The 25,503-nt window shown below is 38.1% G+C and overlaps 1 protein-coding gene across 7 annotated transcripts in view; it reads right to left on the minus strand.

The window, feature by feature from the left end:
* ints8 (integrator complex subunit 8) overlaps positions 1 to 25,503 on the minus strand; it is an 83,667-nt gene that overhangs the window by 20,211 nt on the left and 37,953 nt on the right. For 6 of the 7 annotated variants that reach the window (XM_072570195.1, XM_072570194.1, XM_072570196.1 and 3 more), the window contains 16 exons: positions 25,263 to 25,370; positions 22,830 to 22,985; positions 21,092 to 21,192; positions 19,978 to 20,119; positions 18,846 to 18,916; positions 17,921 to 18,096; positions 16,298 to 16,431; positions 16,077 to 16,187; positions 12,340 to 12,541; positions 11,022 to 11,072; positions 7,262 to 7,383; positions 5,726 to 5,910; positions 5,316 to 5,349; positions 1,164 to 1,223; positions 965 to 1,026; positions 488 to 606 (listed from right to left, as the gene is read on the minus strand). In XM_072570195.1, coding sequence (XP_072426296.1) covers positions 488 to 606; positions 965 to 1,026; positions 1,164 to 1,223; positions 5,316 to 5,349; positions 5,726 to 5,910; positions 7,262 to 7,383; positions 11,022 to 11,072; positions 12,340 to 12,541; positions 16,077 to 16,187; positions 16,298 to 16,431; positions 17,921 to 18,096; positions 18,846 to 18,916; positions 19,978 to 20,119; positions 21,092 to 21,192; positions 22,830 to 22,985; positions 25,263 to 25,370 — 1,834 coding nt within the window. The remainder of the gene's footprint in view (positions 1 to 487; positions 607 to 964; positions 1,027 to 1,163; positions 1,224 to 5,315; positions 5,350 to 5,725; positions 5,911 to 7,261; positions 7,384 to 11,021; positions 11,073 to 12,339; positions 12,542 to 16,076; positions 16,188 to 16,297; positions 16,432 to 17,920; positions 18,097 to 18,845; positions 18,917 to 19,977; positions 20,120 to 21,091; positions 21,193 to 22,829; positions 22,986 to 25,262; positions 25,371 to 25,503) is intronic. The other variant, XM_072570197.1, reaches the window with a different exon arrangement.

Here is a 25,503-nt window from a genome sequence, read left to right on the forward strand (position 1 = left end):
ATCAGCTTTCATCTCAGTATAGAAGATCCAATGGAATTATTACTAATAAAAGGTGCGTTTGCCTTGATCACTAACATCATTAAAACAAATTATCTGGTCATCACCACGTTATGCCTGTGGGAACGAAAACGGTCTTCCACATTTTGTAAAGAACAACAGTGATTGCAAATCAGAAGTAATCAGTTTTAAAGTCTTCACAGTTAGATCAGGTGACCAAATGGCTAGCATAAGTTCAGAATAATGCCTACAGTACAAGTTTAATTCCTTCTGGATCAAGTACATATAACACACCTGCGCCCTTGCACTAATCCTGAAAGTGGATGGTAACATCAAGCCGCCAGAAACAAGAACGGCAAGAGTGATTCAATAAGAACCATTCACAGACAATGAGCCAACGAATGACCTACCTCTGATCAGAGCACATAACAATGAATGGAAAATTGAACATTTTAAAAACATTTGAGCTACTAATACTTTTTGCACTTACCAAAGTAAATATCTGCTTGGGTAATTAACCAGAAGTGATTACAGGAGTTGATGTTTAATGAATAACTGACCAGCTCTTTCATTGTGACAGCAACAGCCTCAACATCCACTGACTGCAAGCTTAAAAATTGAGACAAAACAAAGGCAAATTAGAAAAACTCTCTTTTTTGCCACAAATGCTGTTTGACCCAAGTTTCTCTAGTACTTTGGTTTTGTTTAATATAAACAATCACTTGGGTATTGAAATGTAATTAAAATAGTCACTAGGCAGTACAGAACTTGAATTGTTAAAAAACAGAAACACTGTTGTGAAGTTTTCAGACATGCATTCTTCAGAACACAATCAAAAGAATATCAAATTTCAATGGGAGCAACAATTTATACTGCAGTAATAAAATAACAACCGCACGTATACAAAATTTGTATCTGAATATTTAAAGAAAAATAAGAGTGAAATTGCCATCAAGCACAGACTTACTTTGGGACAGATGTTGGCCAAATAGACATATGTTCTGCAGTGACATCATTTACAATGTCATCCTAAAACAGAATGGTCATCAGCTTAGTAAGTGTTGGAAACTATTCCCAAATCAATATTGTGAAATTAATTCACTGTACTAGCATAAGCATAACATATTTGTTAGTATAACCTTTTCTAAATATTAAGCAATACATACCCGAACGATGTTGTGTAACTTTACTAAAAGGGAGATTAAAGTTGTCAGAACCAATGGATCCTACAAAACAAATCAAAAAGCTTTAATGATTTCTCCATGATAAAATTACCATTGTTTCTGTAGGGAAGGGTTACATCACAATTTATATTTTAAATGCAAAACTGAAACCACATTTTCACATTTTGCTTTTGCCTTGACTACATTTATTAATACAGGAAAATACATCCCAATTTATACTGCAGTAATAAAATAACACAACCGCACGTATACAAAATTTGTGTCTGAATATTTAAGGAAAAACAAGAGTGAAATTGTCAAAGTTAGGCAAGAATCTGATGGTTAATAAAGTCCAAATTAATATGTGTTTCCAAATTATATTCTATATGTCTGGTAGTTGAGGCTTATGAGGATCTGATATGAAGGAGAAATGGAAGTCTCAGTGGTTAGCACTGCTGCCTCACAGCACCAGGGACCCAGGTTTGATTCCAGCCTGTGTGGAGTTTGCACATTCTCCCAGTGTCTGCGCGAGTTTCCTTCAGGTGCTCTGCTTTCCTCCCACAGTCCAAAGATGTGCAGGTCAGGTGAATTGGCCATCCTAAATTGCCCGTAGTGTTAGGTGCATTATTCAGACGGAAATGGGTCTGGATGGGTTACTATTCAGAGGGTCAGTGTGGACTTGTTGGGCCGAAGGTCCTGTTTCAGTGGAACAGAAAACTCAAAAAAGGATCATGCCGTAAGGTCAAGTGGAACAGGGATTGATAAGAAGGGTGAGGGGAGTAACAAATTAAAAATATTATATATGAATGCACGATGCATTAGAAATAAGGTGGATGACCTTGAGGCTCATTTGCAAATTGGCAGTTACAATGTTGTGGGGATAACTGAGATGTGGCTTCAAATGGACAGGGCCTGGGAAATGAATATTCAAGGCTATACGTGCTATCGTAAGGACAGACTGACTGGCAGAGGGGGTGGGGTGGCCTTGTTGATAAGGAATGATATTCAGTCCCTTACGTGGGGGGACCTAGAATCAGGGGATGTAGAGTCGGTATGGATAGAGCTGAGAAATTCCAAGGGTAGAAAGACCCTAATGGGAATTATCTATAGGCCCACAAACAGTAGCCTGGATGTAGTGTGTAAGTTGAATAAGGAGCTGAAATTAGCCTGTCGCAAAGATATTACTACAGTTGTAATGGGGGATTTCAACATGCAGGTAGACTGGGAGAATGAGGTTGGTATTGGACCCCAAGAAAGGGAGTTTGTGGAGTGCCTCTGAAACGGATTCTTACAACAGCTTGTGCTGGAGCCTACCAGGGAGAAAGCAATTCTGGATCTGGTGTTGTGCAACTAACCGGATTTGATCAGGGACCTCGAAGTAAAGGAGCCATTAGGAGATAGTGACCACAATATAATAAGCTTTAATCTGCAGTTTGAAAGGGAGAGGGTAGAATCGGAAGTGACGATATTTCAGTTGAATAAGGGGAACTATGGGGCTATGTGGGAGGAGCTGGCCAAAGTTCAATGTTGCGATACCCTAGCAGGGATGGTAGTGGAACAACAATGGCAGGTATTTCTGGTTATAATGCAGAAGATGCAGGATCAGTTCATTCCAAAGAGGAAGAAAGATCCTAAGGGGAGGCAGGGGTGGCCGTGGCTGACGAGGCAAGTTAAGGACCACATAAAGACAAAAAGAGAATAAGTATAACATAGCAATGATGAGTGGGAAATTGGAGGACTGGGAAGCTTTTAAAGAACAACAGAGGATAACTAAAAAGGAAATACGCAAAGAAAAAATAAGGTACAAAGATAAACTGGCCAAAAATATAAAGGAGGATAGTAAAGGCTTTCTTAGGAATGTGAAAAGAAAAAAAAAATGGTTAAGACTAAAATTGGGCCCTTGAAGACAGAAACAGGTGAATTTATTACGGGGAACAAAGAAACGGCAGAAGAGTTGAATTGGTACTTTACATCTGTCTTCACTGGGGAAGACACAAGCAATTTCCCAGATGTAATAGTGGTTGAAGGACCTGAACTGAAGGGAATTTATATTAGGCAGGAAATGGTGTTGGAGGGACTGTTAGGTCTGAAGGCTGACAAGTCCCCGGGGCCTGATGGTCTACACCCCAGTGTACTGAAGGAGGTGGCTCTAGAAATCGTGGATGCATTGGTGATCATTTTCCAATGTTCTATAGATTCAGGATCAGTTCCTGCAGATTGGAGGGTGGCTATTGTTGTCCCACTTTTTAAGAAAGGAGGGAGAGAGAAAACAGAGAATTTGAGTTAGTATGACCTCAGTGGTGGGAAAAATGCTGGAGTCGCTTCTCAAGGACGAAATTTCGACACATCTGGATAGCAGTAACAGGATAGGTCAGAGTCAGCTTGGATTTAAGGGCAAATCATGCTTGACTAATCTTCTGGAATTCTTTTGAGGATGTAACTCTGAAGGTGGACAAGGGAGATCCAGTGGTTGTAGTATACCTGGACTGTCAGAAAGCCTTTGATGAAGTCCCACATAGGAGGTTAGTGAGCAAAATTAGGGCACATGGTATTAGGGGCAAAATACTTACACTGATTGTTTCCTGTCAGCCAACCAATTTTCAAAGAGTAGTGATAAACGGCTCCCTTTCGGAATGGCAGGCAGTGACCAGTGGTGTGCCGCAGGGATCAGTGCTGGGACTGCAGCTTTTTACAATGTACATTAATGATATAGATGAAGGTATTAAAAATAATATTAGCAAATTTGCTGATGACACAAAGCTGGGTGGCAGGGTGAAATGTGAGGAGGATGTTCGGAGAATACAGGGTGACCTGGACAGGCTAGGTGAGTGGTCAGATGCATGGCAGATGCAGTTTAATGTGGATAAATGTGTGGTTATCCACTTTGGTGGCAAGAACAGGAAGGCAGATTACTACCGAAATGAAGTCAAGTTAGGTAAAGAGGCAGTACACGAGATCTAGGTGTTCTTGTACATCAGTCAATGAAAGCAAGCATGCAGGTACAGCAGGCAGTGAAGAAAGCTAATAGCATGCTGGCCTTCATAACAAGAAGAATTGAGTATAGAAACAAAGAGGTCCTTCTGCAGCTGTACAGGGGCCCTGGTGAGATCGTACCTGGAGTATTGTGCACAGTTTTGGTCTCCAAATTTGAGGAAAGACGTTCTGATTATTGAGGGAGTGCAGCATAGGTTCACAAGGTCAATTCCCGGAATGGCGGGACTATCTTACGCTGAAAGATTGGAGCGACTGGGCTTGTATACGCTGGAGTTTAGAAGGCTGAGAGGGGATCTGATTGAGACGTACAAGATTATTAAAGGATTAGACACTCTGGAGGTAGAAAGCATGTTTCGGGTGAGTCCCGAAAAGAGGACACAGTTTAAAAATAAGGGGTAGGCCACTTAGAACAGAGTTGAGGACAAACTTCTTCACCCAGAGAGTGGTGGGTGTATGGAATGCTCTGCCCCAGAAGGCTGTGGAGGCCAAGTCTCTGGATACTTTCAAGAAAGAGTTGGATAGAGCTCTTAAGGATAGTGGAATCAAGGGTTATGGGGATAAGGCAGGAACAGGATACTGATTGAGGATGATCAGCCATGATCATATTGAATGGTGGTGCAGTTTCAAACAGCAGAATGGCCTACTCCTGCCCTACTGTTTATTGTCCCCACACTGTAGGGAATCTAGTCATTGTATCATTGAACAGCAGGTATGATTGAGGTGCCGAATGGCTTATTCCTGCCCCTATTTCTTACATTCTTTTGTTTATAGGATAATTCTTGTTTTCAAAAGGATATATTTCCTCTCTTTATCCCAGCTGGATTTGCCCAGTCCACAGCAACTTGCTTCACTGCATGTCTAAAATCCAAGTAATCAAATACAAAATGGTGCATAAGAGAAATATAGGACTGCTTAGCTTCCATTTGAGTATTCAATTATGCTGTTGTGGAAACAATAACTCCCAAAAATCTTTAGCCATCTTTTGTTCAGTTCAAGTATACAAGGGCTGGATAAGAGGAAGAGATAAAGGCTCTGAAGCTGTGTTGTGGCTAAATGGAATGCACTGAAACAGTAACAAATTCCTTCACATCACATGATATAGAAGTGGAAATTGGGTTAAATAGCATCTGGTTTAATTTTTTGAACAGCCTTGATACATACATTGAGTCTCTTGATGAACGTAACTAGTTCACTCCTAAAGTAAAAAAGAAAATTAATATACATTAGACTTTACTGTTCACACACTAACTCTGGACAGAATGAATAAATTTCTCATTTTGAACAAACAAGACTCGCAAGAAACATTCTCAACCAAGTTGATGACACTTTTGCATTTATTTTGTACAATATAGTGATATTTTATCTACATGAATAGCTTACTGAACAGGTCAAGAAATTCATTTTATTACCTTCGTTTTATTTGTGCAAAGTTATGCAAAATATAAAGGACTCCAGGTCATTTGCAGAGTATGCAATATTTTATACCTGATTGATTCGATTTAATACATTTAGTGTTTGTAATGAGTCCCTTAAGTTGTGCACAAATCTCAGTGCAAAACAGAAGTTGTTACCTATACATGATTCCCAGTGTGGATTCTCGATGTTTAATTAAACTGACTCTTCCATCATTGATTCGTTTGTGTTGGTTAGATAAGCAGAAAATCTGAACCACTACATCCCACAGGTCTTTAGCAGTTCTTCTGCTTTCTTTTGGGCCAGGTAGCTCTTTACAAGTTGCAGCCAAAAGCTGCCCCAGCTAGAAGATACACAGAGGAAAACAAAATCAACTACTTAGCTCTGTCCTGAATATTTTAACAGATATCCAATCCATAACTTTGCTACTCTGTGAAATGTAATCAACCAGTATTACCGAACATTTATGCATTGACAGCATTTACTTCTTTTAGAAACAAGTAATCTAGCAGTACAGTCACAAAAACAGCACTACTCACTGAGGTTTGCCAGAATCACAATTCTGGTCTGTGATTTAATTCGCCATAGTTTCACACTGAACATTCCTGACAGCGATCAATCACATGCAAATAATCTTCCCAGACATTAATGAAAACCTCATGCACAGAAAACAATCTCCTCTTTTCTGCACCAGTTTGCATTGCCATGCACTTTTCTAAATTAAATTACATTTAGTTGAGTAATTAATCTGCCACTTAAGTCTCTTGGAATATGGAAACATCTGATGGAATTGGGAACCTCATAGCTTCAGCAACAGGAGAAGCTAGATTCCTGATGCTGGTTGTATTGGCATACGTAGCTAATTCATTGATACATGCTTCCAACAAGTAATACACTTTGACAGAAACTCAGAAATCACTGTACAATTGTAAGTGAGGGGAAAAAAAATGTTCTGACTTTCTAGATCTATTGGATCTCAATATCTTGGAAAGCTCTCACTAGAATTTTAGATTAGATTCCCTACAGTGCGGAAACAGGCCCTTCGATCCAACCAGTCCACACCGACCCTCCAAACAGTAACCCACTCAGACTCATTTCCCTCTGACTAATGCACCTAACATATGGGCAATTTAGCAAGGTCAATTCACCTGACCTGTACATCTTTGGACTGTGGGAGGAAACCGGAGCACCCAGAGGAAACCCACATAGACACAGGGAGAATGTGCAAACTCCACACAGACAGTCACCCAAGGCTGGAATCGACCCTGGGACCCTAGTGCTGTGAGGTAGCAGTGCTAACCACTAAGCCACTGTGCCGCCCCTTAATCTCTTACAACCTGTACATGGAAGAGATTTTATTCCTGAATGATATCACATTTCTTAAAAAAACTTAGTTATATAGGATGATCTTAATGAAGAGTATGAATATCTGGCAGTAACTCTTTTTGAACGTATGGGATGAATGGGGTTAGCTAAAGGTTTAATCCTTTAGCTGCTCTGTTCACATAACTACAACACATGCCAACAGAGAAAAAGGATATGGAAGAAACAGAGGGACACAGACACTGGAATCCAGTGACGTGATCCTAAAGTAGGTGTTGCAAAGTTCTTTTGCAAGATGACTTGATAGTTTCAGCCAAATGAGCAAGACATGACAAGTATGAGTTCTGGGAAATGTACAGCAATCTGGTTACCTTTACATATGGATTGTTCTGGACAAGTGCTGCAGGAATCTGCAGTGTCAGATACTCATTCTCCTTCCAGTTCAACATGAAAGCAACACACTCCTCAGTTATAATTTGTCGCAATGGAATGTCTGAAACATTTGAAATAATTAATACAGATCTATAAACAGTAGAACATCAGGGTTTCTTTTATTTTTAAATCGCCACTACCTTAGCAATAATACATCAAAATACACATTTAGTGAATTAAAACACTGATTAACGTGAGGATATTAGTGCTTGGAAATGAGAACAGTTATTGGAGGTTCCAATATCACCCCACGACCAGGTAAGTCCCTGGTTCATCCCTGACCTGAATAAAGTTAACAGGTCTAAACTGTCTCAGTAGGGATGTTATGACTAACCTTTATGAAGCAGCAGAGAATAATTAGGAAGTATTCCTGGCCCGATGACTATCCATAACTAGCTGAAAATGCACATGCATTAATGTTTAGTGAAACAGAACCAGCTGCAATGAGAAAATAACTAGAAAAAAACTTGTTTCTCACATGTCCTGCACAGATAATTTAAACACTTTGGGTACGCCTCATCTTTCTAAACAGCAAGAAATACAGATATCCCTACCTTCCAAAATTGCAGTCTGCAGTTGTACTGGATCAAACAGCTTTCTATACAAGTCTTAAGGTCATCAGGCATGGAAGTAAAAGCAGGCCATTTAGCCCACTGAGTCTGCTCTGCCAATCAATGTCGTCATGACTGATCTAATCATTCTCAGTTCCACTGTTTTGTCTTGTCCCCATAATCGTTGATTCCCTTACTGATTAAGTCTATTAATGGTTCAGATAGACAGAGCTTTAATGACCCAGCCTTGACAGCTCTCAGTAGTAAGGAATTCCAGATATTTTAATCACACATGGTCCATTTCCTAGCTATGGAAGGTGGACTCAGCTCTCCATGGTAACATGTTGGGCATAACTGCTCTAACCCATCAGAGGAACCCAAAGGTTAATTCCTTCCATTAGGAGAAATTTGCACTTCTATTTTAAAAAGGCAACCTCTTATTTTGTGACTATGTCCTCTGATTTTAGACTCTTCCACGAGGAGAAATAACCTTTCCACATTTATCCTGTCAAGTCTCTGAAGAAACTTATGTTTCAATGAGATCATTTCTCATTGTAAAATCTAATGAGTGTAGGCCCAAATTACTGAACCTGTCCCTGTAATACCTGGTATCAGCCTGGTGATCCTTTTCTGGACTGCTTCCAATGCCAGTATAACGTTCCACAGTTAAGGGCTCAAAACTGTTCACCGCATTCTAGCTGTGGTCTGAGTAGTGCGTTGTACAGTTGCAGCAAGACTTCCCTATTTTTATACTCCATTTCCTTTGAAATAAAGGCTAATAATCCACTTGCTTTCCTTCTTAGCTGCCTAATTTGCACACTTGGGTTTTGTGATTTACGCACAAGGACTTCCAAATCCACATGAGCTGTAGCTTTCTACATTTAAATAATATTCGGTATATCTTTCTCTTGCGAAGGCACATCACCCCACATTTTTCCACATTGCATTCCATCTGCCAAGTTTTGTCCACTCGCATAACCTGTCAATACCCTCTGTAGAATTTTATAGCAGCACAGTGGCTCAGTGGTTAACACTGCTGCCTCACAGTGCCAGGGACCCAGGTTCAATTCCCACCTCGGGCAACTGTCTGTGTAGAGTTCTAACATTCTCCCGGTGTCTGCATGGGTTTCCTCCAGGTGTTCTGGTTTCCTACCACAATCCAAAGATGTGCAGGTTAGGTGAATTGGCATTGCTAAATTGCCCACAGTGTTAGGTGCATTAATCAGGGGTAAACATGGGGGAATGTGTCTGGGTGGGTTGTTCTTTGAAGGGTCGGTGTGGACTTGTTGGTCCGAAGGGCCTGTTTCCACACTGTAGGAAATCTAATCTATTATCCTCATTTTAGCCTTCCCACTTTTTTTGGCATGTGCAAAATTGGCTATTGTACATTCACTTTCCTTATCCATGTCATTATATACAATATATGCTAACTGTGGCCCCAGCACACATCCCTATAGTCCTTTACTGGTTAGAGCATGCTATTCTGAAAACATTCCCCTTATCCCAACTCTGTCTTCTTTTAGTCAGCCAAACTTCAACCCATGTTAATATATTTCCTCTCACACACTCTTATTAAGTAGCCCAATGCATGGTACTTTATCAAACGCCTCTGAACATCCAAGTATATTACATCCACTGCTTCCCCTTTACCTATCCTTCTTGTTGTTACCACCTCAATAAATTCTAAAATTTGTCAGACATGATTTCCCCTTTATGAAGCCATGAATCTGCTTGAGCACTTTTTAAAAAAACGGTCTGCTACTACACTTTGTAACAGACACTAATATTTTTTCCAGTAATAGAAAGTACAGTAACTGGTCTATATTTTCCTGTTTTTATTGTCCTTCCCTATATAAATAAAGGCATTACATTGGCAGTTATCCAATCTTCAACTTTTCTAGAATTGAAGGAGCCTTACTGGATGCACTGGTAGGAATCTTTGTAGCGATCTCTTTTAATATACTAAGATGCAACCCATCAAGTCCAGGGGATATATTGATCTTTAGCCCCATTAGTTTCCTCATCACTTTTAATGTACTGATTATTATTGGTTTTTAAAAATTTCCAATTCCTCTCATATAGCACTATTCTTTGCCACTTTGTACATTATTTTTCCTTTCAATTTCATGCTACCCTTAACTTCCCTGGTCAACCATGGTTGGCTTTTCCCCATCCAAAAATCTTTTAATCCTGTAAATCTGAATGGACAGTTTAGAAGGACATAGAGGGGCAAGACCAGACCTTCCATTGCAGAAAATAAAAATTCTAAAATACGTAAATATGGATCACAAGATTGCACATGAATCCTGCCATTCTTGAGGATATTTGACCAATTCATTAATACTAACATTTTACCAATTAGCAACTGTAGAAAAACAATTGGTTTTGTAAAATTTGCATTTAATCCTGCTTCTGACTCTTAAGTATTTTAGTAACACATAGCTCATTTCCTAGCTATGGAAGATGGACTCAGCTCTCCACAATAACATGTTGGGCATAAATGCACTAACCCATCCAGGGAACCCTCAGGTTCATTCCTTCCAATACTTTCTCAGCATTACAATAATGACGGTTCACACTAGTCAGAGGTGCTTATGGTTACTCACATAGAAAACAAAAATGTTCTTTGAGAATCAAAACCATTAAGTAACTTATAAACTGTTAGTTACACAGGTTGACTTTTTGGTAGTGTATAAATAATTGCATTGAAAAGATCTGAAATATAATTTCTATAAACAGCTGTAACATATCTGTAAAAATGCTGGTCTTACTCACTAATCTAAATAAGGCACTCAACATAGAATAAAGTTAAACTCTGCATATAATTTCAGAATTTAAAGAATTATCTTGGCTGCGTAGGCTACTCAGAATCAGAGTGGGTTAGGGAAGAAAACAGAAAAGATAGATACAATACAAGAAAACAAATAAGGGTGTGCTTTTATGCAAAGCATAACTTTGGATTCCAATCAAAATATTTTGCAGGTTCAGCATAAAGATTTTGTAGATGTCAATTATGAATAAAACGTGCTGGAAACTGCAAAGTTATTCAGTGCCACTTTCACCAATACAAAATTTTAACTACAGTGCAAACAAAATAAATAAGTGCTTTAATGTTGATCAAAAACAGCCGGCCAAGTGTTCAGTTTACCTTCTCTTAGCATGGCTGAATGACGCGATGATATTTTACCACCAGGATATGCTGTAAAAGAGAATAAAATGGTGGCCTTGTGCATCAACTGACTCAGCTCTTAATGCACTGAGGGAACTTTAAAGACAAAAACAATACTATTGGCACCAATCAGGAATGCAATATCAGTAGCAGGACATACATTTTTAATGCTATTAAATTATCACAGCAGAGGTTTTAAATATCAGAAAATTAAAACTACCATTATTTGAAATGCACCACTTAAAATGACAGAAAGTAAAATACCGTGAGAAAAAAAACACAATGATCCAAGCTGTACATTCTTACCTCGGTAACCTTCTGAACTTTTTAACCTTCATCAGCCCAAAGCTCTCCCTAGTCAATGATCTGACTCCAACCATGTATAATTCTCCTCTCCACCTTATTTGACATTACCTCCAAATACCCAAACTCCAGACTCTCAAATTCACTCCCTAAACTTAAGTGTCAATCCAACTCCCTCACTTCTTTTTAACATTCTTCAAATCCATTTACTTAACAAGCATTTTTAAATAAATATGGCTGTGTTCATTTTTGATTGTGCTCCTGTAAGTACTCATGGATATTATATAAGTGTTACATAAATGCAACTTATTGTTTCTATTGTTCAGTCAGTGACTGCAGTTACGTGTCTGATAAGGTCTGACAGACCTCATAACAAGAAAACTGAAATGAACAATTTTTAACTTTACACAACCTATTTTCATGAAGACTACTGTGATTAATTGCATCAACTGCTACCAAGGTGCTTCTTGACCTCTCTATAATTGTGATCAATTTCATTAGGTAACTGATCAACAATAGTCATATGTTCATTGGAAACAAACACAGCAATATTACAAAATGAAGACTGAAAACCATCTTTATTGAGTATTTAAAATAACTTCAAACAGCCACAGACTGAGCTGAGGTAGCACAAGTCAGATGGACCAGATGACAAGGGAACAACTAATTAGTCACAACAATTGTTGGTGTGCATTTTTAAAGAAAAAGACAAAACGCTTTGTATAATTACAATTTTCTTCCCTCCTCTTCCCTTCTTGCTGAACAAAGTGATGCAAAGGTGATCTATTTATGGTCTTAATGTACATTATTCTGGAGCTAACCATTAGAAGGTCCATAAAATGATTCCAAGTCAAGTCCTCCTCAGTTTTAACTCTTTATTGTAAGCACTAAGCCTCATTTCACCATTTCCCTTATGACGACTAAAATTTGAGTTACCATGTTAACATAACTTTTAAACTTTATATTTTGAAAGCCAGCAAAAGTATTCCCTTACCTGGCAACCTCATCTCAAGGTAACCTCTAACCCGACTCACAAGGTCAGCTGGTGGACGCTCTCCTGCACTATCTGTCCCACACTTGTGAGCACTGATGTCCAAGAGCAGCATTTCATTCAACATAACTTGGCGAAGTTTTGGAGAAAATTCTGTCACCAATTCTAGGCAGGAGGAATAGAGTTGCCGTGCATGGATGAAATCCTGAAACAAAAAGAGGGGATTTGAAATTTTATCTAATCTTGAACTAACCGTAAGGGGGAATTGTTTGTCCAAAAAAAAAAGAAACAGCTAGTGCAAACAACTGATAATATAATTGACAATTATATCATCAATTGCAATTTGTCAGAAAATCTTTATTTCTAGTTGTACTAGATTGACTAGCTCTACTTTAGGGTTTTCTTGTGTTGTGATGATACCTTCACTTATCTAGTAGAACCACACAAAGGAGGCACATTGCTGTCAGACTTTTCTAGAATGCACCAAGGATCTTATTTATTGTTTGTTCAGTACATAAAAATGTAAAATATAGGAACATGCATACAATATTCAACTTGAGCTTGATTTGTTATCCAAAATGATAATGGTTGATTCTATGCCTCCACTTTCCTTTCCCACTCTGCTCCCTGGATCCCTTGATTCCCTAAAAGATAAGTTTGGGGTGGCCAGAATTTAATTTTCTTTAAAAAAAAAGAGTATGAGCTTCTCTGCCTAGACCAACATTTATTGTACAAAACCAAATATACTTCAGAAAATGGTGGTGAACAATTAGCAATGGGTTATAAACATTGGCCTTGCCAGTGAAGTCCAGATTCCTTGACTGAATGTAAAAATACCATTCAAGGTTGGGATTGGTACAATTTGATATTCTCAACAATGAAGCCCCCATGATGTTCAGCACAGAAAAATCACAATCCCATGAGAAGAAATTTCCAGCCAGGAGAAACAACTCTTCAGTGTCTCACTGTCAAGATCTTTGGAATATTCTTTTAAACTCTTAAATACTAATGACCTGAGTTGTCCAGGCACTGCACACCAAGTTCTGAGAATTTACTAGAAAGACTTGCGTCAGAGGATAACTCTTTCATCTCAGGAACCAACCTACTCAACCTTTACCTTCAACACAAATAAATCATAAGGAAATCAAATCTTCACTCCAGGTATGGTCTCACCAACGTCCTTTTAATTCTAGCAACAAAGGCCAACACATCACTCTTTCCTAAATGTTAATGGACTCATCCCCTTGAACATCAAAAATGATGAGGCTCACACCTTTTAATAAAAAAACTTTTGAATTTCTATTTTGATTACCAACATGAATAACTTCAGAGTTCCCCAAAATATATTCCATCTGTTACCTCACTGCAATTCACTGTTTTCTCTTTCTCAACCTTTTATTGATTAGCAGCTCCCAAATTTTCCAACCTATTGGGGACACTACAATATACAGAATTTTGGAAAATCAAAAACCAGTACATTCAGTGTCTCTTCTGAACTGCAAGATGTGCATCATCAAGTTCTGGGGATTTGTCGAATTGCGTTTCTCACATACTTTTTCCCCTGTTGATTATGAGAGTTCCTCTCTCTTTGTGGGCCCTCAGTTACACTATTTCTGGCATGTAATTTGCATTGCCTACCGTGAAGATAGAAACAAAGCATTACAGACTTGCTCTGGCCTATGCATTTTAGCGAATCATCTGTGGCTTTCAAAGGGGACAGTGGCAAATTTGAGTTGCAAAAGGAGGGGTGTTGAGCTCAATCGTGACACTAGGCCAGGACATCATCTAACAGGAGAGGTTATTCCACAATGAGGAAATCAATCATGGCTCCAAATTTAAATATACTGTGCCTTCTAAATCCATCTTTATGTTTAATTAAACACTCAAAATATGAACTCAGAAATAACACGGATGCTGTCCCTTTCATCAACAGAATCCCCTGGTGCATTCAGCTATCATTCCGGTGGCAAACCTTATTCCAAACTTGTGCTGTCTTGCTATACCTGCCTCAAAGTGTTACCACACTTTGGTGAGCAATGAAAAATTGTATTCAATTGGCTTTTAAACAAGGTCAAAATTAACTTATAATTTAAATGTGGCAGGTGGACTTCTCATTTATACATTTTCCCATATTTTAGATGAGTTTGATGACATTGTATCACCACCCCCAAATTCTTATCATGCTGCAATTTATTCTTGAGCTGCCCAATTAATTGCCGTAAAGTGCAGTCTGTACTAGACAATAACATTGGAGACTGCACTGGGTCTTAAGCCGAGTGACAATATTACTGGATGACACATAGATAACATTGTTGGAGGCAACACTGAGCCATGACTCTTTGGCTGGTCAGTTATTAGGATATTTCCTGTGATGGGTGAATGCAATGGTAATACCAGCTCCACCTGGAGTGACATTATAAAGGCTCTGCAAATCATGGACAGATGTAGGTCATGAATTATTGGGAAAGAAGAGGAGACTGCAAATAACATCCAGAATTGGGGCATAATTCATAGAATCCCTACAGTGTGGAAACAGGCCATTTGGCCCAAGCCCACACTGACCTTCTGAAGAGTAACCCACCCAGACCCATTTCCCTACATTTAACCCCTGACTAATGCGTCCAACCTACACATCCCTGAATACTATGAACAATTTAGCATAACCTGCCTAACCTGCACATCTTGGGACTGCGGGAGGAAACCAGAGCACCCAGAGGAAACCCATGCAGGCACAGGGAGAATGTAACTCCACGCAGACAGTCACTTGAGGCTGGAATCGAATCTGGGTCCATGGCACTGTGAGGCAGCAATGCTAACCACTGAGCCACCATGCCGCCCCAGTTCGGTCAATTGAAGTCTGAGCAAGTTTTTAATTTTATATTCATTTTTTAGTTTTAGATTTTATTCTTAAAAACATATTAGTGACATATTAGCTTACATCTCAACATTTTGCTACAGTGATAATGTTGGGAAGAAGATGGTGCAATAAGAATGTCAATCGACTAGTCATCCAAAGGCCCAGGCTAATGCCCTGGGGAGATGGGCTTAAGATCCCACCATGACAGCTTGTGGAATTTAAAGTCGAGTTATAAATGTGGACTATAACGACAGTTGTAGTAATGGTGATCATAATAGCTATCATCATTTGCAGTGAAAACCCATCCAGTTTGTTATTGTTTTAGTGTGATTCCAGACCCACAGCAACGTAGCTAGTTGACTCTTAACTGCACTCTAAAATGCTGAGCAAGTCTTTCAGTCTAAGGGTGAGAAAAGCTAACCTCCACCCTATGAAAGAAGAAATAATTTTTTTGGATGAAATTCAATTATAAAGTTTTCACATTATCACTGTCAAATGTAGGTCAAGTGGGTTTTCAACATGAATAGCTGCCAGAATTCAAATTGAAACTGGCTTACAATGTTATCAACTGGAAAAGTAATTTCATGGCCTTTTTTATTTACTGTCAAGAGCAACTGTTAAAAAATAATTTAAATCCATTACGATATCTGTAACTTTAAAAATAAATCTAAAATTGTTGCCTTAACTCACCACAGAAAATGTGGATTGAAATAGACAAGTTGCACAAGGTCTTTAAAAAAAAACTGAAGTGTCAGCAGAAGGTAAATGCATGAATGAAAATATCATTGCAAAGTAAAAGCACCAAGAAGCTTTTAGTCTTCTTGGAGTCACAAACTAAGTCTGTGCTATTTCAGTGCTTGAAAACTGTATGTTCAAGACTAACCTTAATTGCAATGCAATGCAAACCTTTAGCCATCAAGATATAAACCAAATCCCTGGTCAGATTATCCTTGATGCCAAGAATAACTCCGCCATAAACTGTTGGTACTTCCCACTGAAAGAAAAATGATTTTGTGTAAATACAACAAGATAAATATTGTAAATCACATGTTGTAGAGTACTTACAACAGACTAACATCACTTTGGAAAATCTCAATTACTTGCCTTGTTGGAAACGGTCCAGAATTGCCGATCTGATGTCATTCCATGGAGCTCAATCAGAATTTGTCGAATTCTCCCTGGATCAACTGTTAAGATGAGCTGGTGTTCCAACTGACCAATATTGACACTGGCTGATGCTAGAAAATGTAATTACATGCAAAGTTAACACATCAAAATCACAATGATCAAAAGTCTGAAAGTCCATAACATTTTTCTAACAACATCCGTAAATATGAAATTGAAGTTTATTTTGGGTAAATAACTTTTGGACTTATTTGTATCACTCTCCACCAACAACCCTCTTTCCCTGTATGCTTGTTCCTGGTTTTAAAAAGACCGCCAAATTTACTTACAACTCCTCAGACACTCCCTTACAATCCATGGGCTCCTGACAAGCACATGCCCAAACATGACAACTCCTCACCCAAAACAGTCACTGTTGACTGATTCCACTCAGAAACAACATCACTCCCCCACCCACCATGATCCAAATTGACCCTAAGCATTCATTTAATGACTTACTGCGCACTGTGGCATCCTGCCCCGCTTGCATCCCACCCATATAGCACAAAAAGCCAGCATATCTAAAACCATTTTAGTCACCTCTTCTCAGCCCACAGGATGAAGTCCATCAGGTCAGGGACCTTTGAGGAATTAGGCATAAAAGGTAGGGTGTTATGTATCAGTTATAGAGGGCATTGATAAGGCCACACCTCAAATATGTGCGGTTTTAGTCACCTTATTTAGAAAAGAATGTAATGGCTTTGGAAGTGATTCAGAGAAGGTTTGCCAGATATCTAAACATTTGAGAGAATGAGCTTGCTTTCACTGCAGTTTGTAAGAGTGACTGATGACTTGACTGAAATCGGTAAGTTCTTAAACGGTATTGACAAGGTGGACATGGAAATGATGTTTCTTCTTGTGGACAAGTCCCCACCTAGGGGACACTGCAAAAATTAGACAGTCCTTTCAGAAAGAGATGAGGAGAAATTTTTTTTCTTAGAGAATTGAACAACGTTGGAACTCTACTTCCACCTCCTTCTGAGGCAGAGTCATTGAATACTTTAAAGGCAAACAAGATGGATTCCCTTGCCTAAAAATGATCTAAGGTTACAGGTGGTAAATAGGAGTGTGAAACTTGAAACACAAACAGATCAGCCAGATCTTATTGAATGGTGATGCAGACTTGAAAAACCATACGGCCCATTTCTGCTCTTAATTTGTTAAATGTCACTCTGCGCTTTGTGTCTCGCTTTTGGTCAGCACCATATCTATTCCAACTGGACCCAGCTTGTTGAATATACAAACAGCCACTGGGAGAGGAAAGTCAACAGCTTATAGCATCAGAAATCTCATGTTAGGGTTAGAAGTGAAGCCCTTATTTTCTAAGAGGGCAACAAACACATATTGAGTCAGCTTGTAAAGGAAGAACAGCAAAGTTGGACTGGGGTGTGGCATGAATGGAAACAAAGGGCTGTCAGAACCAGTGAAATTATATTCTCGCACGTGAAAGAAATATATCACTATACTGACTGGTTCAAAAGCTAAATGCATTTTAAGCTAAAAGCAAACACTAATCACATTGTTCTATTGATCTATTTGATTGAGGTGCTGTATCAGACTTACCAGGTATATCATAGAAAACAGTCAATGGCTTAGTTGAAAGATTAAGGCGAGGCGATCGCTTTCTTATTTGATCAAGCAGCAGCTTCCGTTCTTCATCCTTAAACAGTCTCATGCACATATCATGCGAGGAAATCATGAAAACAAACTGAGGGTCATCTAAACTTTGGCACAAATTCCTATACAAGTATCAAAAGCCAATGAATGAATATTTAAAATTTTGCATGATATTTGCTGCCTAATAGGATTCTAACTTTTCACCCTATGTAATAATCAAATGCTCATCACGTTGCAAAAGCTCCAGTCCATCCAAGAGTCCAATGTATCCCATTTAATGGGGAGACTCATTTAGCACTTTCTGAAAAAGCATTGGAACATAAAACAGCACACTGAGCATCGATCTTAATACAGTATGGATGCAAAGAGGGAATGAAAGTAAGACCACAGCAGTCTGAAATAAAACAAGGATGTACACAAATTCACACAAGTTATACACAAATGGAACCAGCAATCGATTATAAATTTTTATTTAAATTAATTACATTTTCAGAATGGTCAAACAAATACATCTACTAAGTATCTTCTCTGAGACCAGCAGAGATGGGTGTCAACATGACGTATACAGCCTAGTATCAACTACTGCCCAAAATGGACTTTCACAGTATGTACATACAGCTTAAAAGTATCTAAAAGATAACATGCAATTAGCGAGCATTTGGGATCAACAACATGCAGTGAATGCAGGTTAGTATCCCTTTAGGATTTAGGAGCTCCAGGTACAGCTCTACTTAAGGAAGACCAAACAGAAAAAGGAACTTCTCAACAACATTTGAAAATCTCCAGCTTTTCAATTTGTTATGATATGGGAAGATAGAAATTAGACAAATGGAAAATTGTGAAGTACACTTTAGAAGAACTGTATATTTACTTTAAGAAAGCAGCCATCTTTTGTTTGGAATCTTCTGAAGCTTTGTCCAGATTTAATGACCGTGCACATGCCTACAATACAAAATATTATAATCTTACTAAAATGGTTATTTACATGGTGAAAATGTTATACATTTGTCTTAAATGGTAATTATATTATTTAATTCGATTACATTAATTGTTTAGCTGAACACTTTGGTGAAATATGAAAGGAACCAGCATTTGTGGAACTTGTACTCCAGAAAGGAGGGAAACAAGTGATTTAGTTCTACACTTCAAAAAAAAAATCCAGTAAAAGCTTCAATCGGGATGTTTAAAATAAAGGGGCCGAGAATGTGGTGCTGGAAAAGCACAGCAGGTCAGGCAACATCTGAGGAGCATTCATTCCTGATTAAAGGCTTATGCCCGAAATATCGATTCTCCTGCTCCTCAGATGCTGTCTGACCTGCTGTGCTTTTCCAATACCACAATCCCAACTTTAATCTCAGCATCTCCCGTGTTTAAAATAATGAATTATTTTGATATACTGGGAAGAAAAATTATTTCAAAGCACAAAAGGATCAGTTACTGGAGGACACAGCTCAATATCATTGGCAAAAGAAACAAACATGACACAAATGCATTTTCTTTTAAGCAGAACATGTTATGACATGAAATGTACAATGTGCAAAGGCGATGAAATTAGGTTAAACAATAACTTTCAAAAAGGAGTTGTTTGAATACTCAAAGAGAAAGCTTTTCAGGACAATGTAAGAGTAGACAAATGTAGACTATTTGAATAGTTCTTCCTAACATCCAGCAAAGGCACAACAGACTGAGAAAAATGCCAAAGGTTCTGGTTCCACAGCCAAATAGATCATTCTAAAACTCAGGTGAAGTGAGGAATCAACCACCTGAAGGATCTTCTTTGAGGTCAGGCAACATCTACGTCCATTCAAAACCAGTCATTCATAGGTTTCGCAGTGACACTGGTCAGGTGAATTGGCATAAAATGATGTTTACATATGAATACATAGAATACAAACAAAATTGCTAAGTAATGCCTCAACTTTAAACTATTATTAAAATCGAGATCTGCATTTTGATGTATACACAAGTTTTAAAAACAGTTAAATGTTCACTTGTGGCCTTACTTCTAGTAAGAAGTCAATTCTTTCCTTGGTCGGTTTCAGCAGCAGTTGGTGGAATCTTACTCCAATCACCTGTTGCTCCAGGACATTCCGAACAGTGTTGCATGAACAGACCTTAAAACAAATTTCTTCTAAATTTCTGTCACTGTAACACAATGGAAAGAAGTTGAACCAGATGTATAAATTCATTCTCTAGATGGATTGATAAACAGTGACAAGCCAATATGTGGTTGATAAACTATTACTAGAGGTATATCCCAAGCCAGTATTATACTCAAGGTGCTCGTTAAATAACTGAATTAAAGATTATTACAAGCTAGAACATAGTCTCAATGTATTGGCCTATTTTTACAACATACTAGTTGATCTCCCTAGGAATGTTCAAAATTAAAGATTTGGAAGGAAGTGCTGATAATTAAAGCTCTCTGCTCTAACCAAACAAGATTCAGTACGCAAGACAACAACTACTTGGGTAGATGGCCTGATGGCTGAGTTTTTGCAGGTTCAGCCTCAATAGTACCTGGTCAGATCAGGTACTGCCTGAGTCAGTAGTTGCCTGAAAGTGGGGGGGGAGGGGGGTCAAATTAAACAGGTCATATTGATCAACCAGGCCAGATTTAGAGATCGAGGCAGAAAAGATTGGAGACGATGAATTTGTTTCTATATGTTTTGATGGTGGTTAAAAGTATCCTTGTAGAAATAAATTATTGAATTAAATGTATCACATGGATTTGGTTTGAATTACTGGTATTGTGCTTTTATTTCACATTTCAAAATGGTGATTGCCTGTAGGTTATATTTGGTGTACAAGCCAATCCTTATTTTTGGAAAGATTTCTCAAGGCCTTAAAGGTCAATTTTATCTACAATACCTAAATTGGCAACCTTGTCGAGAGAGAATGTGAGAACTTTTCTTAGCTTCTAGTCTGTGTTATATTTATACATCTGATACTGGGCGTAAAACTGGATTCTATTCCCCAGTGCTCATGCCCTTTAGTCTACAAAGCATGCAAGTTGACTGTCTCTCTCTCCCCATTCCAAGACAAATAATAATAGTTGTTGTGCAAGCCAACAACAGTAATATTTCTAAACACAGATGAAATTGTAAACATTTTTACCCATTTTGAGCCATCTGGTAAAGCTCCCTCAGGACAGACTGCCTGAAGTGCGACAACAAGCTTAAAGTTATATTATCTTCAAGAAAAATGTCAATCAATCCCTGTAAAAGATGAAGAATGATTTTACAAGCACCATTATTCACTACATTTCATCTATACATTGCACAATGAAAAGTGTACTCTCTTCATTGGCCAATGGATCTTAATTCAGAATTGTAAAAGGCAGTTAGTATAAAGCAGAAGGATTGATTAGCAGCTGCTGAGTAAATAAAATTGAGCTTGTATTATAAACTGACAATTACTCCACAATTCCAACATCTTTCTTTGAAAAATCATCACTGCATTTCCTTGCCAACAGACATAATGGCACTAGATTAGTAATGTCTGTCAACAGTTACTGGAATATAAATTCAATTAATAAATCTGTACATAAAGCTAATGTTATTAATAAAACAATGAAGCTACCATAGAACATAGAAAAATACAGTGCAGTATTTGGCCCTCGATGTTGCGCCGACCGAAGCCTACCTAACCTACACTAGCCCAATAACCTCCATATGCTTATCCAATGCCCACTTGAATGACCATAAAGAGGGAGAGTCCACCACTGATACTGGCAGGGCATTCCATGAACTCACAACCCGCTGAGTAAAGAATCTACCCCCTAACATCTGTCCTATACCAACCTCCCCTTAATTTAAAGCTGTGTCCCCTAGTAACAGCTGACTCCATACGCGGAAAAAGGTTCTCACTGTCAACCCTATCTAAACCCCTAATCATCTTGTACACCTCTATCAAATCACCCCTAAACCTTCTCTTCTCCAATGAGAACAGCCCCAAGTGCCTCAGCCTTTCCTCATACGATCTTCCTACCATGCCAGGCAACATCCTGGTAATCAATTGTCTTAAAAAAACTACGTTGCTCACTAATGTTCTTTAGGGAAGGAATTTTTCATTCTTATTTGGTCTCGCCTACATAGGAATTTCAGACCACAGTAATGTGGTTGACTCTTAAATGCCCTCCAAACGAGCTAGCAAGTCATTCAGTTCAAGGAGAATTAGGGATGGGCAACAAATGCTGGTTTCGCTAGTAATGTCCACAATAATTTTTTGAAGGTACTTTACGAATTGCTAATAGAGAATATATGGCAGAGCTAACAACTATTTTTAAATCAACTATCACATCCAATGGAGTTACTTTCTGAATCAAGCTTTTACTTTACAACTGTGAACAGATAGCATGTTGAACCAAAATCAAGGTTATGATAAGGTTGGGATGGCACAGGCAGAGGTGGTGGTCACAGTAACGTAGCTTTCAAACCTATCTTTCATTTTGCCATTATCTCATTCATTTTATTTTGCGGTCTTTCAATGCATATAATTGCATATATTATACATTACATGGAATGTAAGTCAGAAGAGGATTAAATTAGACATGAAGAAATTGCAAAGTTTTTTTGTGTATTTATTTTGATGCTTTGACTGGGCAACAGCTTCAAGGTCAGTCACAGTGCACAGGATTACATGAGTGGACAAAGGATTGGCTGCAGCCATTGCTTCCCATAACAATATTGAAAGCTATAGGCAATCATATTTTAAGTTTGCTCCTGTTCCGTACAGGTCAATGAGAAACTTTGCTTTTAGTAGTTAGGTATGTTAAATGCATTAATTTTACAACAGTATTAGAGCAAGTTACTTTATTGATAAAAAATGTCACATTTCCAAGGTATAACCTTACCTGATAGTTACTGGATTTAATGCAGTGGTGAACCCGACCATACGTTGTTAGTTGGAGTTCATTTGTATTAGATGGCGTTGTTAACACTGCACAAGCCTGGCAATAACCGTCTAATCTCCTCCGGTCAATTCGACAGTGAACAGGGTTAGGTCCAATCTAAGATGAATTTTTTTTTAAGAAAGTGAAACACACTAAAAGTAAACAAAGTAGTATTGTTTCATGAAAATAAACAATTCTTTAGTTTTTATTTCTTGAATTTATTTCAACCTCCACAGTTCTCTCCCAACACAAATAATCACTAATGTCTTTCTTGCTCTTGCATGGAGACGTAATCTACAAATAGCACCCACATAACCAGTACTGAACCCTGGTTGACTAATTTTGCTGTCTACTTACTTGGCATCTTTTCCAACAGCGATCAAAATAACAACTTTCTAGAACCCAGAGTACATCACAGTATTCACTTGGATTTCTTAGTTGACAGAACAAGTCACTCATGATACAATGACCTGTGCTCTCGATCAATAACAGTTATTGTGCTACTAATTATGGAAAATAAGTGTTGGCATTTCCCATCATTATTCCTCTGCAACCGAAAGCAATTTCTGCACACGTGCAATCAATATGGAAATCCCGACAGACTGTCAGTAATTCTATGCATCTTCAAATGAGAGCTGCTGAGCTTCATGTGGCAGTAATCAGGTATGTTAATATAGCAGGAATGTTGTTGGTCTGGTTATCAGCAGCTGAGAAATTCCAATTTTGTCATTAATTAAGTCTGGAATTAAATACAAGCATCAATAAGGGATTGTTGAAAAATTTGACTGACTCATTAGTTTCCTTCAGAGAAAGAAATCTGCTGTCTTTACCCTGTCTGGCCTATATGTGACTCCTGTTCCCCAACAAATTAGTTAATGCTTAACTGCCCTAGTAAGCCACTCAGTTTTATTCATGAATGTGTCTTGTCACAATCTTCTTCAGGACAATGCAAGATGAATAATGAAATTCAGGTGTTGCTAGTAATACCCACATCCAATCAATTCACTTAAAAAGATGAAATATTATTGAAGTTACAAGAATTTAACTCTGTCTCACTGTAGAGAAACCCTTGAAATGTTACAGCTTGTTGAAGGGGATGTAGCTGGGTCTTTAACAAGGTATTTAGTTTGTTATGGACCAAGCCGCACCCCCTCAAAACATTTCAGGGAATTAGCCCAGACCCGAACTTTACGAGTTGTTTTAAGCATGTGTAACACGGACATTCCAGCAGAGATGCAGGTGGTCAAACCATGTAGTTTTAAACAAAGCAGAATTTATTTCCAAGATTACCAAATGAAACACAAAAAGAGAACAGAATACAGAATAATTTAACTTATTTGAAAACCCAACAGATTAAACCGACTTAATTATACTGTTCCCAACACTTGCAAGAATCCCCATAAATATCCCTTGGCACAAAAAGTAAAATCAAACCCAAGGTCGTACAGAAGAAAAGCCAGAGAGAGGGGAGGATCAGCCTGGGCCTGCTTCTTTGGGGTCCAGCAGCTTTTTCAACTCTACTGTGCTAAAACCAAACCAGAACAAACCTTCCCTTCATTATACAATTTTTTTGCCTGGGACAGTATCTGTTAACTATAATCAAGGCCCTGAAACCCTTTAACTTGGACTTTTTGGAGTCTGTGTCCTTTATGATCTCTCCAAAAAAAAAGCTAAGGATACAACTATTGCTGAACAGGCTTATTCAAGCTGAAAAATTCAATTTTATGTATGCCAAAACCCTAACTGCTTCATTTTGAGAAATTAAAGTTTTTGAAATATTTTTCTAAAAAGTTTATATTTTTACCTGCTAACTTAACTCTATCAATTCCATGTGTATGTTCAAATAATTTTTACATTTTTACAGATAAATTATAATTGGATGTATTCTGTGGTTTTGAACTTCCTCCTTGCTGTAAGAATACTTTATGGCGATCTACTGCTTACTTTGTATGTTTACATCACTGCTGATGGAGGTTGAGCTTCCCTCAACTTGGGACATTAATAAACTAATGTTAGGAAAGGATGTCTACAGTGTAGAAATTGCTACATTTTTCTGAGTAGCTTTCTTTAAGGTTGGGAGAGCGGTTCATTCCCATACTACTGACTGGAAAATCCAGCCCATAAGAATTCATTTGGAAAGTTTAGTTGGTTAAGGCAGTGAATGGATCTATGATATAAACATGCAAGATTCTGGTATCAAGTCCTGATCTGTATTATATGCTCAGCTCTATTATATGACAAAGCACTTCTACATAGCAGGAGAGAATATAATCAGATTTAGCTTTGACAGTCTACTGCAGAGCCTGTTAATATCATGGTTTGCAGATACGAATAATATAGAGGAAAATTACAGTTATATAGTGATAATGGGCTATGGGATCATTTGCAGTGTACCTTTGAGAGCAGTTCACTGGTTTTGAATAAGTGTTCCTTTGCTTTTTCATAGGCTGTGAGGTTAGAAGATCCTTGACTGAAGAATACTGTACCCAGATCATAACAAACCTGTAATTTAAAAAGATTTTGGTGGCAAATGTAAACACACGTTAAAATACTATTGTAAGGAACATATACATGCTTTCAATTTACTAATGTGTTAGTATAAACATTTTCAGACACAATTGTAGACTCGCATAGG

Source organism: Chiloscyllium punctatum, chromosome 5, assembly GCF_047496795.1.
Source record: "Chiloscyllium punctatum isolate Juve2018m chromosome 5, sChiPun1.3, whole genome shotgun sequence".
NCBI lineage: Eukaryota > Metazoa > Chordata > Chondrichthyes > Orectolobiformes > Hemiscylliidae > Chiloscyllium > Chiloscyllium punctatum.